General features: G+C 46.8%; 2 protein-coding genes across 22 annotated transcripts in view; one reads left to right on the top strand and one right to left on the bottom strand.

The window, feature by feature from the left end:
- Positions 1–18: 18 nt before the first annotated feature.
- MRPS34 (mitochondrial ribosomal protein S34) lies at positions 19–3,003 on the top strand. The gene is made up of 3 exons (XM_056503333.1): positions 19–1,346; positions 1,440–1,482; positions 2,325–3,003. The coding sequence occupies exons 1-3, from the start codon at positions 1,032–1,034 to the stop codon at positions 2,600–2,602; spliced, it is 636 nt and encodes a 211-aa protein (XP_056359308.1). The 5' UTR covers positions 19–1,031; the 3' UTR covers positions 2,603–3,003.
- A 1,844-nt stretch (positions 3,004–4,847) lies between these two features.
- Positions 4,848–14,204, bottom strand: part of MAPK8IP3 (mitogen-activated protein kinase 8 interacting protein 3) — a 59,546-nt gene continuing 50,189 nt past the window's right edge. For all 21 annotated transcript variants that reach the window (XM_056503314.1, XM_056503304.1, XM_056503305.1 and 18 more), the window contains 7 exons: positions 13,293–13,441; positions 12,299–12,470; positions 12,085–12,198; positions 10,826–10,864; positions 9,109–9,288; positions 8,710–8,853; positions 4,848–7,706 (listed from right to left, as the gene is read on the bottom strand). In XM_056503314.1, the coding sequence (XP_056359289.1) occupies positions 7,585–7,706; positions 8,710–8,853; positions 9,109–9,288; positions 10,826–10,864; positions 12,085–12,198; positions 12,299–12,470; positions 13,293–13,441 (920 nt within the window). In that variant the 3' untranslated portion in view covers positions 4,848–7,584. The remainder of the gene's footprint in view (positions 7,707–8,709; positions 8,854–9,108; positions 9,289–10,825; positions 10,865–12,084; positions 12,199–12,298; positions 12,471–13,292; positions 13,442–14,204) is intronic.

The raw sequence follows: 14,204 nt of genomic DNA, 5'->3' as shown, positions 1-14,204 counted from the left end.
CACCTGTTCCGCTCTGTGGACTCACAGAAACTGATGTGTAGGTGCCTTAAACGCGCACGAGCTTAATCCTTGTGCTGCACAACCTCTGGGTACAAGCTTCCAACTCTGTACCCTGTAATAAGTGGTTTAACTGCTTTGCTATTTCCCCCAAACTTGGGTGGATTGATATCAAGTATTTTATTCTAAACCCTTCTTTAGAATAAAGCACCTGCTTACTCCTATGCCCCTGTCTTTTTTCCATATTAGTCTAAAGAGCGTTGTCAGCCTTTTTAATGTGTGGTTTATTTTTCTTGTGTGTAGCACACATGAACACACCCTTCCTCCTCACACACTGATCTTGGCTGCTGGAAAACCCAGTCAGTATCCTGAATGCCTTCAATATAGGACTTCCCAGCAATGCTGGAATTGCTGTGCTTCCTTTAAGAATCGGATTTAAAAGAAAAGTCTTCTGTCAGAATTAATTTACCAGTCTACAGCCAAAATCCAGGCGCTGACCTATGCAGTTTCACTTCAAGTTTACTCATTGAAAGTGTAGCCTCACGGAACTAGCATTCCATGGCTGGAGCAGCTCAGAGGAATTTTGTCTCATCCTGCTATGGAGTTCCACGACCCGGCTGCTGCTCGTGGCCCTTCCCCTGACTGAAGACCTGGGCCAGACCTGTTGCTTTAATCTTCCCAAAACCTGGTTTATTCAGGCTTTGAACGTTCCCTGACAGCTGAATCTGCTCAGATTTTTCTAAACCAGAGGCCGTTCAGATGCATCTCAACAACCAAGCCCGCTCCCCCGAGAGCCGCCCAGTACACAAGACCGTCAGGCCGCGTCAGGCCTGCTGGCACCGGCGGGTCCGCCCCGTGGCGAGGGCCGCAGCAGCCCGAACCCACGCACCGCGGGCGGCCGAAACGCGGAACGCGGAACGCGGCTGCTGTCCCGGGCGACGGGCGGGGCGACTTCCGCGGGGCCCGGCGCGGCTTCCGGGAAAGGCAGGAGCGGCGACTCCGGGTGCGGCGCTCGGTTCTGGTCAGCTGCCGCCATGGCCCGCAAGCTGCACCGGCCCATCGCCGCCATGGCCAAGAAGATCCGCGAGTACCGGGCGCTGAAGGATCGGCCGCGGGACTCTCAGCGCTTCGCCGTGGACTACGAGACCATGCGGCGGCCGCTGACGCAGAAACGGCTGCCGGTGCGGGCCTGGGAGGACGTGCGGAACGAGAACCGGCTGTTTGCGCTGCTCTGCCGCTTGCCGCGGTTCGGCGTGGGCCGCACCGTCACCCGCAAATCCTGGCTGTGGGCGCACGACGAGCCCTGTTACTGGGTCATCACCAAGGTGAAGGCGGACTACATGGCCGAGGTACCTGTCCCGTCCCGCCCGCCGCCCTGCTGCGCCCGGCGCAGCTCCCGCCAGCCACGACCCACCCTCAACAGATTCCTCTTTTCTTTGCAGAATATGGACCATGGAAGAGCCTGGGGCTACCTGACCTTCAAAGGTAAATCCGGCTCGTTTTCCCACACGCGGGGGCAGGGCTAGAGAGCACCGGGTGCGTGAGGGTAGCAGGGAAACCACGGGCTCCCTGCCTGGGAAATTTGTTTTTTTCAGATCTTCTAATGAGAAAAGAAGTTCCTTGCGTTTCAAAAGCTGGGATCTAGCCCCTTCAGAATGTCTTCCCAAGGAATACTATGGGAGAGCCAGTGCAGTATGACCTTGGGGAACAGCAGCACTAAAAGCATATTAGGTGACTTAGACAGACTATTCTGAGACTTTCAAAGCAAGACACGGTATGAGCATGAGAGTATTCCAATTACAATTGTCACTGAAAAGGAAAAAGTGCAACGGCAAGTAAGTTGTGTTACTGGAATTTTAAATTAGTGATTGGAGTTGTATTAGCAAATTTTTCTTTTTAGAGCTGCTTTATATTAAATATAGTTTTCCCTTACTGAAATTACTGAAATAGTAGTAATTCGAAGGTTTCTAAGTTGTTGAGCACTTTTAACACTTGGTTTTCCAGGAAGCTTTCATCAGTGTAAGGAGAAATTACTCTTGTTCCTTAGCCATGGAAATGGAACTTGAGAGAGACAAAGAAAAACTTTAAAATAAGAGAGGGAGTCACCCACACAGCTGGAACATCTTGTCTGTAGTCTTCCTAGCCTATTTCTATTTTGATTCTCAAGGACAGAAGTGAGATTCTGTAGTATAGCACGGAATAATTTGAAAACTCTGTTTACTCTTGCCTGTTGTAGCATTTTGGGTGCCAAAGAATCAACACTTCCTGTGACTGGAGGCAGTTTATTGTGATGGTGTTAGCCAGTGGTGTTCATCATCTTTTTCCAGGCAAAACTGAAGAGAAAGTGAGGGAGATTGACAAAGCCATGTACCATGACTGGCGTATGGTGCCCAAACACGAGGAGAAGGCCTTCAAGACATTCACCCCAGTGCCTGAGGAGTCCGTTCACTTCCTGCCATACCCACCACTGCTCCGAGCCATGATCCTTGCACAGTGGCAGAAGGAGGGAAGACCCATCATGGAAGAGCCAATAATTGATCTAGAGAAGGTCTTGGCCTCTCCCCAAGAGCGGGCAAAGAAAAAAGCTACAGGGACACCACTATAAAGACTTGTTCAGTATCCGAGTATCCCACATGCTCTCACTGCCTGTTAGAAGCTCAGTGCACAGGGGGTCTTACAGAGTCCCTCTGTGCCCATTGTGGTAGGATGTTTCCAGCTTTCTCTTCAGCTCTGCAAGTCACCTAGTCCGAAAGGGAAGATGCACATACATTCAGACTCTTCTTCCATCACTTTGGTTTCAGTCACAGAGGAGTCTTCTTGGTTCCCTGGATAGTCTCTAAATACACAGCTCCAGTCAGCCAGTTGCAGTTCTTTGGAGCATAACATTTTTTACACAACTTAGGTTCTGCATGAATCACAGAAAAATGACTGCAAACATCAAAGTATTTCATAGAGCTGTGAAAAAATGTATCTGCAAATGGAAATAAATATTTTCTTAATTCTGCAGCACAGTTCTGAAAAAACTCATGAATTTTTTTCAATGCCTGGACATCATCTTGACAGCCATTAGCTCAGGCACAGCATCTGGTTCTCTGAACACTGTAGAATGATGTGGGTTACTGGCACGTGAAGGTAGTGAATAAGAAGAGAGGAACATGCCTTCAATACTAAGATAAACCAAAGTTATCCATCTCTTACTCCCAAAGATGTCTGTCAAGAAACAGGAGAAATTATTTTAGTTCTGGTGTTGCAAAGGAGGTGGAATTGACTCTTACCATTTGAAGTCAGTTGTAAATTACCCCTGTTCCAGGGTAGCATGTTGTGAACGTTAAAACATGCAGCTCCTGAGCACAGTTCCTGGTATTTCATCATCTCTTGCAGCTGTGTCAAAGGCTGTTGGAGGGTCCAGTCTGGGTGGGGGTGAAGACAGCACAAGAGCTGTTCAGCTCTATAGATCATTTCCCTGCAGAAGTAACTGGCTAGGTCCTATGTCTGCAGGTAGTCAGGAGGTGGTGTTCCATTTACCGCAGCATCCTGAAATCACAAATAGCCTGAAGGGATTTAATGAGGGAGAATACAAACTGGACTCTACTCCATCCAGTGTGTGCGGCCTGGATGAGGCTGGAAACGTGGCTGCAGGCAGCAGAAAATGGTTGTCCATCAGGCAGGAGCACACAGATTGACACCAGCTACCTGTATTTCCATCAGGTTCCTCACCAGAGGCTCTTGAAGGATTATGGGATATGAAGGATGGCTTTTCTTGCGAGTCAGAAGCTGGTCTTGTGACAAGGAGCAGAGTCTGGGAAGCCTAAGCCTGCCTTCTTGTGGCAGGAGCATTGCAGAGCATGTGCCAGATCTAGTTCTCTGGCTTTAGAAGGAATGGGAGAATCCAGGAGAGGAAGAATCAGTAGTGTTACAGGCAGAGTTTGAGGCTGTGAGCTTTCTCATCATAGTTGCTGTGGCTGGAACGTAGTTTCCCACAGACTCCACTGCTGCCCACTGAGCTGAGATGGGTGTCTTCCTGTCCCAGCCATGACTGAGGTACTACTGAACACAAACCAAGACCAAGATAGATGGGAAAGAGGTGTAGTTGTGAGTCAGATGGGATGAGTGGAACAGTCTAGTCCTCTGTCCTGCACAGCTGGGATCTGAATGTAGCACCAGCAGAGGAAGTACCTCCCTGAGGGGGCACACAGAATCTGACCACAGTGGGGAGACCCAAGTGCTGGTCACAGCAGCCCCAGAAAGGCAAAAAATGACCCATGACCAAAGTATAGCAGGCAGCCAAGCCAGCAGCAAAAGCAGATGGAGCTGATAAGGCATAGACTCACCCAGCAGCTTGGGTGAGGCAGGATCTAGCCATGTTTAGCCTTGAATCAGTGCAGTTCCACAAAATAACTATGAAGGTGTCCAAATGCTTCTGGGACTGAGAGACCTCCTGCAGTCGAATGATGCTGATATCACCGATGCCTATGAGACTGTGAAGTGCCACCCGTAGTGCTGAAAACTGACCGGGTGTGTTATCCCTAGCAGTTCACCTGAAAGGGCCACCCTGACTAAAGTTGCAGCAAGCCAGCAGGTGAATGCTTCTCTGCTCCAGCTTCTATTTCTGAAATTGTGGCACCTTATATTTCCACCTTTTATTTCTGCTGCTGGTACAAGCTACAGATTGCACTGCTGCTGGACCAGCCCCTTCTGCTCCAACCTTGTGAGCTATCCACATTTCATTTCTTGCCACTGAGCTGCTCAACAGGGAACACTTGAGCTGCATTCCCACCCTTGCAAGTGTCCTGTTAAAAACTGAGCAGCAATCCCAGTGCCTTCACAGGAACACAACACGCTGCCCAAGCTGATGTTAACATGTTTACTACATACAGAACAGATATAGTTTGTTGTTGATAGCATAGGGGACAAAGCACGGGAACGTATTCGTACAGCAGGCTCTTTACAGAATGCCACCTTCAGACCAAACAGCGGAGTTTACAGGCCTTAAAGACACTTTTAAAAATCCATTTGTAATACTTTACATACATCACAGTGGAGATATGACAGAGAAGCATACTGAAGCCAGTCAGTTCTCACCTTAATGCCCAGCAGCCACCCAAAGCCATAGGAGCTTTCAGCAGAGGCTGGGTCTCCCCTCTGCAGCTGCCCCTCCGGACCATGTGCTTCTCTTGGAGGAAAACATGGCGTTGAGCTGGAAAGTAACCTGATGGAAGATGACCTCATGTTGTTACGGCCCAGTGGGTGACAGGAGACCAAGCTATCCCTTCAACTTCTCAAACCAGGTACAGAAGAGTCAGTAGTACAAATGGTGCAATTCTGACTTTGCTATGAAAGAGCTGACAGAGCTAAGGAACTGGACTCTACCCGTTTTTGTTTTTTTCCTTCAACTAGCCCAAATTCTGAAATTTGCCTGGCCCTAACTGATGAACTATTACATGACAGTGGAATCAGTGCTGTAAATGTGATATTGTTAACTTCAATGCACTCTGTGTTAGGATCCAAAGAAGTCTTCCTAGCAGAAGGTATATGGTGAAAGTGAATGAGAAGCCTGGCGTCGTCAGCAGTGCCCCAGCAAAATGTCCCTGGCAGGTTGGCTCCAAGTATCCCTTAACCTCATGCCAGTCAGAGAGCCCAGTATTCAGATGCCTGGAAGATGCCCTCTGTCTAGACTTCTGCCTTGGGGAGGAGTGGTGTGGTGACTGCATGTCATCAGCACTGCTCATATGTAGCATGGGCACCACCGTGGCTGGCTGAGGCCTCTGTTCACCAGATACATCTCTTGCCTTCTTGCAGGGGAAATGTATGCCTCAAACCTTTCTTGAATTATTCTGGATACAAAAATTGTTTCAGTGCTCCTGTGTCAGAAGAGATGCCACATGTTAGAGCATCCCCTGGAAATATGGCATCCCTGCAGCACACCAGGACCTGCAAGGTCCATAGCAGCAAGCAAAGGGCACAGCAGGGAGCCTTCCAGGAGATGGAGGCTTGCCCAGCTGGCCCCATACTGTCACAAGGATATCTCTGTGAACCCTGGAGTGTTATACAGGTCAGGGAAAAAACAAGATGACCACCAGGAGATTCCAAATTCATCACTAACCAATGCAACTTTAGTCCTGCACACCCAGAAAATAATGTTCAAGGAACACAGAATTTGTCCTTGTGTCAGGGAGAACACACCATTGCCTCTACACCTGGAACTTCCATATTCTTCATCTTGAGCTCAAAACCACTCTCTCTGGCCCCATTTTTTGCTGTTTCTTTTGTAATGCACATCTGCAATCACTCAGCATTGCTTAGACAGAAAGGGCTATCACCACTTTTCTTGGGGGCTGTCAATTTTTCCCAGGAGTCAAAAATTTCCAGGTTTTCAAACTACTTACTAGCATAGTCAGTGCTTGTGATGTGAGGTAAAAGATGTCAGGAATCTAGACTCAATTCCTTTTTCTGTGTGATATCAGATGAGACATAGTCTTGACTGCACTTGTCCAGTCTTCCCTAACCAACTTCCAAGTCTTTGTGAAAAGAGATCTCCTTCCAGCAGGTGTTAAAAAGGAGACACAGCCTTAAGATGAGGCAATCTCAATGCGTTAATGCAGAACTCACAGCAGATCAATACCATCTGCCCTCACCTGTCTGTTAAAAGCTACCAAATGCAATGCAGAGATAACCACCACAGGAACCTTTCAGAATGAACTCAGGAATTCTTTTCTGTATGGTATTTTTGGAAGGGAGAGTTAAAAGTGTTGCCTTTTCTGGTCTTAAAAAAAAAAAGCAATGTTCTGGTACCCTTTTGTCACTACGGCTGTTTGGCCTTAACAATCAAACACCCATCTCCCATGGTGAGCCCACCAAACCTCTTGGGTCACTCAGAGGCAGGCACCTAGCACTACTGGTGGGCAATGGTGACGCTGAGGCAACAGCAGCAGCAGAGGAAGAACTTTCCCCCTGCAAAGATGGATGATGTGATCCCCACTGTAAGGGTGCTGCTGCCTTCTCCAGCCCCACAGCCGAAGTGCTGCTGAAACCATAATGCTCTTTGGAGGGTTCCTTGGACCCTTAGTTGCTCTAAGTCCAGAGGACGTTATTCTGTGCTTAAGGGTGAATAAGGATAAGATGAAGAGTCTACTGGTGAACTAGCATTTCTGCTGGGGTGCTGCAAAAATTATTCACCATCACTGCTTTGGCAGGGAATGCCTGAGGACACACTTCTTTCTCATGCAGGTGGGAGTGTGGCGACCTGCCCAAGAACTTGAGCCACCCTCCTCCAGCTGCCCCTCCTCATATTGAGCAAAGGTTTCCCACAGTCTTGGTTCCAAGTTCACTTAATGGTGTACTGCCATTTCTCTCCTTGTAGATGCCAGCTCCAGAGCAGAACAAGAACCTAACCACGCCAAAAGCATACGGGCCTGAGAAGAAAGCTGCGAGTTCAGAGGTTCAAGGGGGGGTCATAGTCCAAGGCAGGAACCGTTGCAGTTGTCCAGGGTCAGTTTCCAGCAGGAGTTATAACGCAGGCATTCTGTATGTACATCATGGCATTCAGGCGGGAGGAGGAACACTTACATTGTGGGAAAAGAGGAACTCTCACTCAGGGATGTATGATACCTGCCACACAATAATGTGGCTCCTTTCAGCCTTGGAAAGTACAGGTTTCACCTGGGTGGCATCTCCTGCATTCTCTTCGGTCTCATCATCTTCCCCATCCCCTGAAGAGAGAACAAAGAGAGCCAAAATGTCAGGAAAGAAAATGCCATGGTGCATCGCTCTGGAATACCCAATAGAGGCCAATACCCCTTTTAGAGTCCCAGCAGTCTGATAACAGACACTGTGAGCTAAGATGTTTCTTTGTGCCCATTCTTTTCTGAAGCTGGGCTGCATGGATGGGACAAACTAGCTCCAGCAGCAGCAAAAACCACCCTTCCTTTCAGGGAAGTAAATTTTTACACACACAGCACCCTCAGCAGCATGGGTGATCATTGTGGGGCAGCAATGTTTGGAGTCAGTGGCACAGATCCATTTGTTCTTTCCAAACGCATTCATACTGATGCTATTTTATAATAGTTTTCATGTATTTGTAGCTTTGTAGATTGCTAATGCATGGCTGTAGCTCCCACTACTTTTCCTACCCTTTTTACCTACATTTTAGAACAGTAAGCTAACGTTCTAACACATTCTTGAAATACTATCTTGCCTCTTTAGTTAACTGAGGAGATCTTGTTTTTTAACGTGTATCATAGACGTAATAAATGTGGGGCAAAGCTCTTGGAACAACTCCAGTGGGGCAGAACATGGGGAAAATTACCTCACCAACTGCTCTTCTAATTGGACAATATTTGTTAAATATGCTAATTGGTTTATCTTACAAAAGTGTGTAAGTCCTGTATGCGCGTCTGTATGTTGCACCTGGAGGCCTCCAGTGAAAGACCTGCTTTTATATTACTTCCTGTATTAATATAATCTCAAAAGTGTGTCGTTTTGTTCTTGATTTTGTAGGCATCACTACAACCGTGTGGCACTGCAGCCACAGGGCACATGTTGACAGCCTTGTGCTGTGCAAGGAAAGTCCTTATTTGTCCTCACAGCCAGATCCAGGAGAAACAGGAGTGCGGGGCTTTTCTCCTCTGGCTACCCACAACAGTGATGCCATGCTTCATGACCACAGCTGTGCACCCACTACCTTTCAAAATGCCTCCCACCAAGGCCACTTACCAATCCGGAAATCGATGTACCCTTCTCCTCCACTCAGCACCAGGACGTTCTTTAGCTTCTGACCCTCCGTCTCAGTGGCTGCTGTGCTGGGGTTCTCCGAAGGGCTGTCCAACACACTCCCATTCAGGGTCGCAAGAACATTACCTACAAGAGGACAGAGGTACTGTCGGTGCCTCTGTTCAGCCCCTCTGCAGTTTACATGCAGACAAATACATTGCGCAGACCAATTCTTTCTGCTAGTCAAATCTGGCAGTCACTCCAATTTAAACAAGATATGTGAACCATAGGAAATGCCATCAGTAGCCTGGACCCCAGTCTGCTCCAGACCAGCTCCAGCCCATGCGACAAAAGGCATGGAGGAACAAACCCCTGCTGACAGAGGGCTGGGCACATCCTTACCAGGCACAGAGACGAAGAACTTGACAGCATCACGGTGGCCATGGAAGCAGAGCTGCGCCTGAGCCATGGAGCAGTAGGGAATGAAGCTGCTGGCAGATTTATCACTGTTGTCGTCACCATACACGTGGATGATCCCACCGGAGCGATTCCCCTCTCCAGAGGTTGGTGAAGTCTTGTTTGCTGGGGACAGAGAGCAGGAACACCATCAGTGATAACTTTGAGTCCTCTTTAAGAAGGGACTCAATCAAAGAGAAAACTCATGAGCTGTGAAGGAAAACCTTTAAAGGTGCAGGTCTCTTTAAAGGTCTTTTATGAATGATGTGATGGAGAAGATTACACAGTCCCTCTCTTTTAGACTGAGGCAAGCTAAATTGGTGTCACCAGCAGTGATCCTGTCCAGCCTCCAGAAATAACCTACTGTCCTCGGATCGACCTTGGTCTTTGGTAGCTGGCAGGGAACCTAAAGTGTCCACTGTCCCCAGAAGGCACCTGGAGGAGAATTACTACTCTGGATCAGTGACGCTGCTCAACTTCCAAGTCAAGTCCTTTGCTCATGCCCAGTCATGAGCACACATGATGCTGAAAGCAGTCTCTGGGTCTGGTGAAGCCTCTTGGCTCACTCAGAGCTATCACAGAAATGGAGTGAGATCCTTCCTCATTTCTGGATTTAACCATGACACCAGACTGCCAGCTACTTCAGCAATGAGCATCTTTCAGATGCTCACCATCCACAGCTTCCAAGGAAGACTCAGGGGCCTGCATCCTTCACAACCAGGCTATGAGAATGTGACAGTTTCCACTCACCAAGCAACAGATACCAGTGCTCTGAGTTCAGGGTGGGAGAGGCTTTCCTTCTGCATGCACCCACATCAGTACAACAGGAACAATATTAAATCAGGCAGCTTTCACTTCTCTATGAGAGAGGTTGATTGCTTCATTAATTATCTGTAGATCTGTGTTTTAACTTGGGGTGAATTTCAGTTACATGACTTGGGCAAAAGAGACTTTTCCCTATCAGGCTCGAGCCAGGGCAGTGGCACAAGTACAAACTGATGGAAGAATGAATCAGTGTGTGTGCAGTATCTGGCGTTTTACTGCAACTAATATCAGATGCTTTGAAAGAAGAAGACACATGTTGATGATGCATCTGGACAGCCACATGAATGTTTCTGAGAAAAATTTTTGACTCTAAAATGGCATGAATTTGAACTCAGATCCTGCCTTAAATGGCACAAACCTGAACAATTCTTCATGCTTATCAAATCTCCTTGGGTTCAACATTTTGTATGATGACTTACAGCTGGCAGATGCCATAGCACCGCTTGCCATTGGCCTGAAACTGATGAAAGAAGCATCCTTGGAGAACAAAGGATGACCAAGGGAGCACTCTACTCCTGCTTCTGACTGAATGAATCTTTCCAGTCCCAATCTCAAACTGGTCTACCATAGTAAAGGAACCCCTGCTGAAGAATAATTATTCTTAACATGAAAAACCAGAAGGATCAACCATGAGATGGAAAAAATTGTTTACAGCCATGGGATATGAGTATATTTACGTGACTGTCTCTCGTTGCTTTTCTCTAATTCAACTTAAGAGAGTGATGAGGAAAAATGCATGGAGAGAAGTTGAATGGCAGATGGAAAGGTGGGAGAATGACTACATAGGGAGATGGGTACAAAAGGAATGACAGCTGTGGAGGGGAGGCAATGGACTTACCCCGGAGCCCAAGGAGTTGGCCACGGTGGAGGACTACAGCTAGGCACAGGCAGGAAGTGGGAACACAGAGGGGCACGGGAAGTGACAGGTAGGATGGGAGAGAAGAAAAAGTTGATTACTGGGAGATAATTTGGGGGCAATAGTATAAATAGTATAAACAGTATAAAACTTTATGAAACCACCACAGAAGCTCCCATGAGTTCATACTAACTCTCTTCTTGCTCACTTTGCTCTTACCATACAGGGACAGACATGGTATCTGAGGTGGGGGAGGGACTGTGTCACAAGGATCCAATACTGCGTTTTTAGTGAGATTTTCTTGCTTACCACATTTTTTTTACAGGAACACATAAAGATAAAGCAACTGGTTTACAGCAGGGAAAAAGTTTAACTCAGAACAAGGACAGCAGCCTTAAGACAGAATAGGCTTCAGAAAGGAACTCAGAACCAAGACTAGAATTGCAAGGCATGAACAGGACTATGTCACTGCCCTCCTGCTGTCAACCCCAGGCACATCCAGCTTCAATGCCCTCAAAGGAGACCATCCCAAGCCTGACTTTCAGGAGGATTACAAGAGGTTTGCTCTTTTGAGGTATTTGTTTCTCAGCTTTCATGTGAGCATTGGTGAGAACACATACATTTGGCTGCTTTCTGTTGAAAGCAATTGCAGTCAGCCTCAAATCCTACTTCCCCATGGTGATCTGGGTAAGATCTTCAAAATAAGATGCTGACAGGCAGGTACAGAACAGGACTAGTAAGAGCTTCAACTAAACTTCCAGCTCCAGAGACTCACCTATTGACTCTTACTTCTGGGTCCCCTCACCAGGCTGGATATGGTGTAGGATACACCTATTTCTACTTGACTGATAAAGCTGAGCCCTAATCTGAGTAAATGGAGCTCTTCTAAGCTCAGTTTCTGGAAAATACTGCTATGGAGACATTTAGATGACTAGGCCAAAATGGAATTTCCAGGGAGATCTTCCGGTGAGTTCTCATCCCATGGCCTCCTTTTGGAAACTTACTACAATTCCCAAAGCTTTGTTTCTCCTGTTTCACAGTAGCTACAGAATCAGTTCACATCACTCTGCTCTGTCAAGGTCCAGGGCTGCTCATACTCTGGGCTTTTCTCCCTGAACACGGCTATGATTAAAGGGTGTCAAATATCCAGAAAGCATCACCTGCCATGCTGTACAAATAACACCTAAAAGCTTCTTTTTTTTAGGGTGGATGCAAGAATACTTTCAATAAATGTCACTTACTCTCAGTTAGGGGAATGGAGATGACAACACCATTCCCAGTGCCCACCCAAAGGCGGTTGCCAGCGATGAGCAGGGCTGTGATCCGCACGAAGGAGAAGCCCAACTTTCCAGTGCCTAGGAAGCAGGAATGAGAGTTGGGGAGTCAGTGATGACTTTGGGCAAGGTGTCCTTTGGGTAAATTCTGCCTTGAGCTCAGTAAGCAACAGACCCTCACCTAGCATCTTGCTGACATAAGGCTCAATGTCGACATCCTGCAGATGCTGATGGCTGTGGGCATGGTAGAGCCTCAGTGTGGAGTCCAGGCGGATGGAAACCCATACTCCATCTCCAATCCATGCCAGCTGCCGCACCTGGCTCTCCCGACGAGGATGGGCATCAAAGGATTTCTGAAGGAGGTGAACCAATGTGAGTTCACAGAAGTTTTGCCATTATCCATACACATATACTCCATTTCCAACTGAGATCACTTGTTTGGGTTCCAAAGATCTTGGAGAAGTTGTGCTAATGCCAGCTGATCCCAGCAGTTCACTACTGTACTCAAAAAATCCTTTGCTTGAGCAGCTGTATGGCAGCTTTGCAGAGTTGATGGTCTTTTCAGACCACTTCAGGAGCAAGAACATTTAGATGCCAATAGCTTTCAATGTACTTGATAGAAAAGGAAAACACACAACTCCAGGATAAATTCCAAAGATCAAACTTCTTTGGGTCACTAATGTGAACTTCAGATCCAGCACTTCTCTCCTCAATTAGAATTATTTCAAGCACTCTCAGATTTTTACCAACACCACTGTACTGATTTTCACCCAAAAGCCTCTAAACATTGTTTCTTCTTTAGTGGGATCTCGGGGGCTTGCTAACTGTACTGTTGCTTTGTGTTATGCCTATAGATGGAGAATCCTCAGATTATATGTGAAGAGTCACTGTAAAACCAACACCTATGTTTGGACAGTATATGGCCTCATAGACTCCCCAGTAAAGGCAAATTCTCAGTTTAGACTTACTGATGGAACTATGCTCTGCAAAGGGAGGAGGGAACAAATATCCCCTGGCAGATTAGATCATAACATGATCCAGACTGACAGTCTTGGTCTTGCAGTCAGCAATGACAACCCAAAGGTTCTGAATTTTACACACTGCAGCACAGAACAGCTCTAAGAACAAATACAACACAAGTGTGTGTATGCATAGACACGTATGTGGTCTCTTACCTCAATCTGCATTGTCTTCGGCTGGATAACATGGATTTTGTTCTTGTAGCCACACCAGACTCTATCATAGACCACAGCCATGCAACGGATGGAGTGGTGAGTGTGGCCAAGATCCATCAGGTGGTAATTACTGAGATCCCACTGACCATCTGAGGTGAAAAACAAGTGTGGAAAGATGCATTTCCTCCATGACATGTGAGCATAAAATAGAATCCTCTACCTTTCTATATATATCTGGGTATACAGGCTTAGCTGATACTCAAATGCTCAGTTTGCTTATGTCTGTGACCTTCCCATGACTCCTGCTTCAGGCACAGCCTTACACTCATGAAACATGTAAAGTTTAGTTTGGTGTCCAACAGCTCTCAAATCAGGCCAATTTAAACATCCTTTCTTGCAATGAAGTGAACAAGCTTCTCTAACAAGTGCAACAAAACCAGTGGGAGAAAATGGAACACAGCTGAATGAGACTATGTGGAAACTTAAAAGGAAATGGGCCATACAGTCTTTGTGGTAAGGTTTCCTCACATCACAGACCTACAACGTAATTCCCCCAAAGTGTCAAATCCAGAAGAAGAAATCAGATCTCCCTTCTCTCACTCTTATTTTTTAACTAACCAGGCAAATATTGTGTCCTTCACAGACAGGAAGCTTCAATGTCATGACACTTTATCTTATTTCTGATGTGAACAATTTTGATGCATCAATGGTCAGGCTTGAACTTATGACAAAGGCTGAATCAAAATTTGAATTGCACAAGCCCAGAAAGATCTATATTTCTGCTTACTGAATGAACTGCTACTCAATGAATAACTAAGTTCTTTATATGTCAACATTTGTCACAGCAAATTTCCATGTGCTGTCAGATGTGAGCACAGCTAAGAAACTGTTTGAGCCACAAGGAAACAAAAC

The sequence above is a fragment of the Oenanthe melanoleuca genome, chromosome 14, assembly GCF_029582105.1.
Source record: "Oenanthe melanoleuca isolate GR-GAL-2019-014 chromosome 14, OMel1.0, whole genome shotgun sequence".
NCBI lineage: Eukaryota > Metazoa > Chordata > Aves > Passeriformes > Muscicapidae > Oenanthe > Oenanthe melanoleuca.
The sequence above is the reverse complement of the archived record's forward strand: the minus strand, read 5'-3'. Positions and strand labels throughout refer to the sequence as shown.

Coding starts and splice junctions, on each gene's coding strand:
- MRPS34 (XM_056503333.1), top strand. CDS start 1,032: ATGGCCCGCAAGCTGCACCGGCCCATCGCCGCCATGGCCAAGAAGATC. Junction 1,347..1,439: donor AGGCGGACTACATGGCCGAG/GTACCTGTCCCG, acceptor TTTTCTTTGCAG/AATATGGACCATGGAAGAGC. Junction 1,483..2,324: donor GGGCTACCTGACCTTCAAAG/GTAAATCCGGCT, acceptor ATCTTTTTCCAG/GCAAAACTGAAGAGAAAGTG.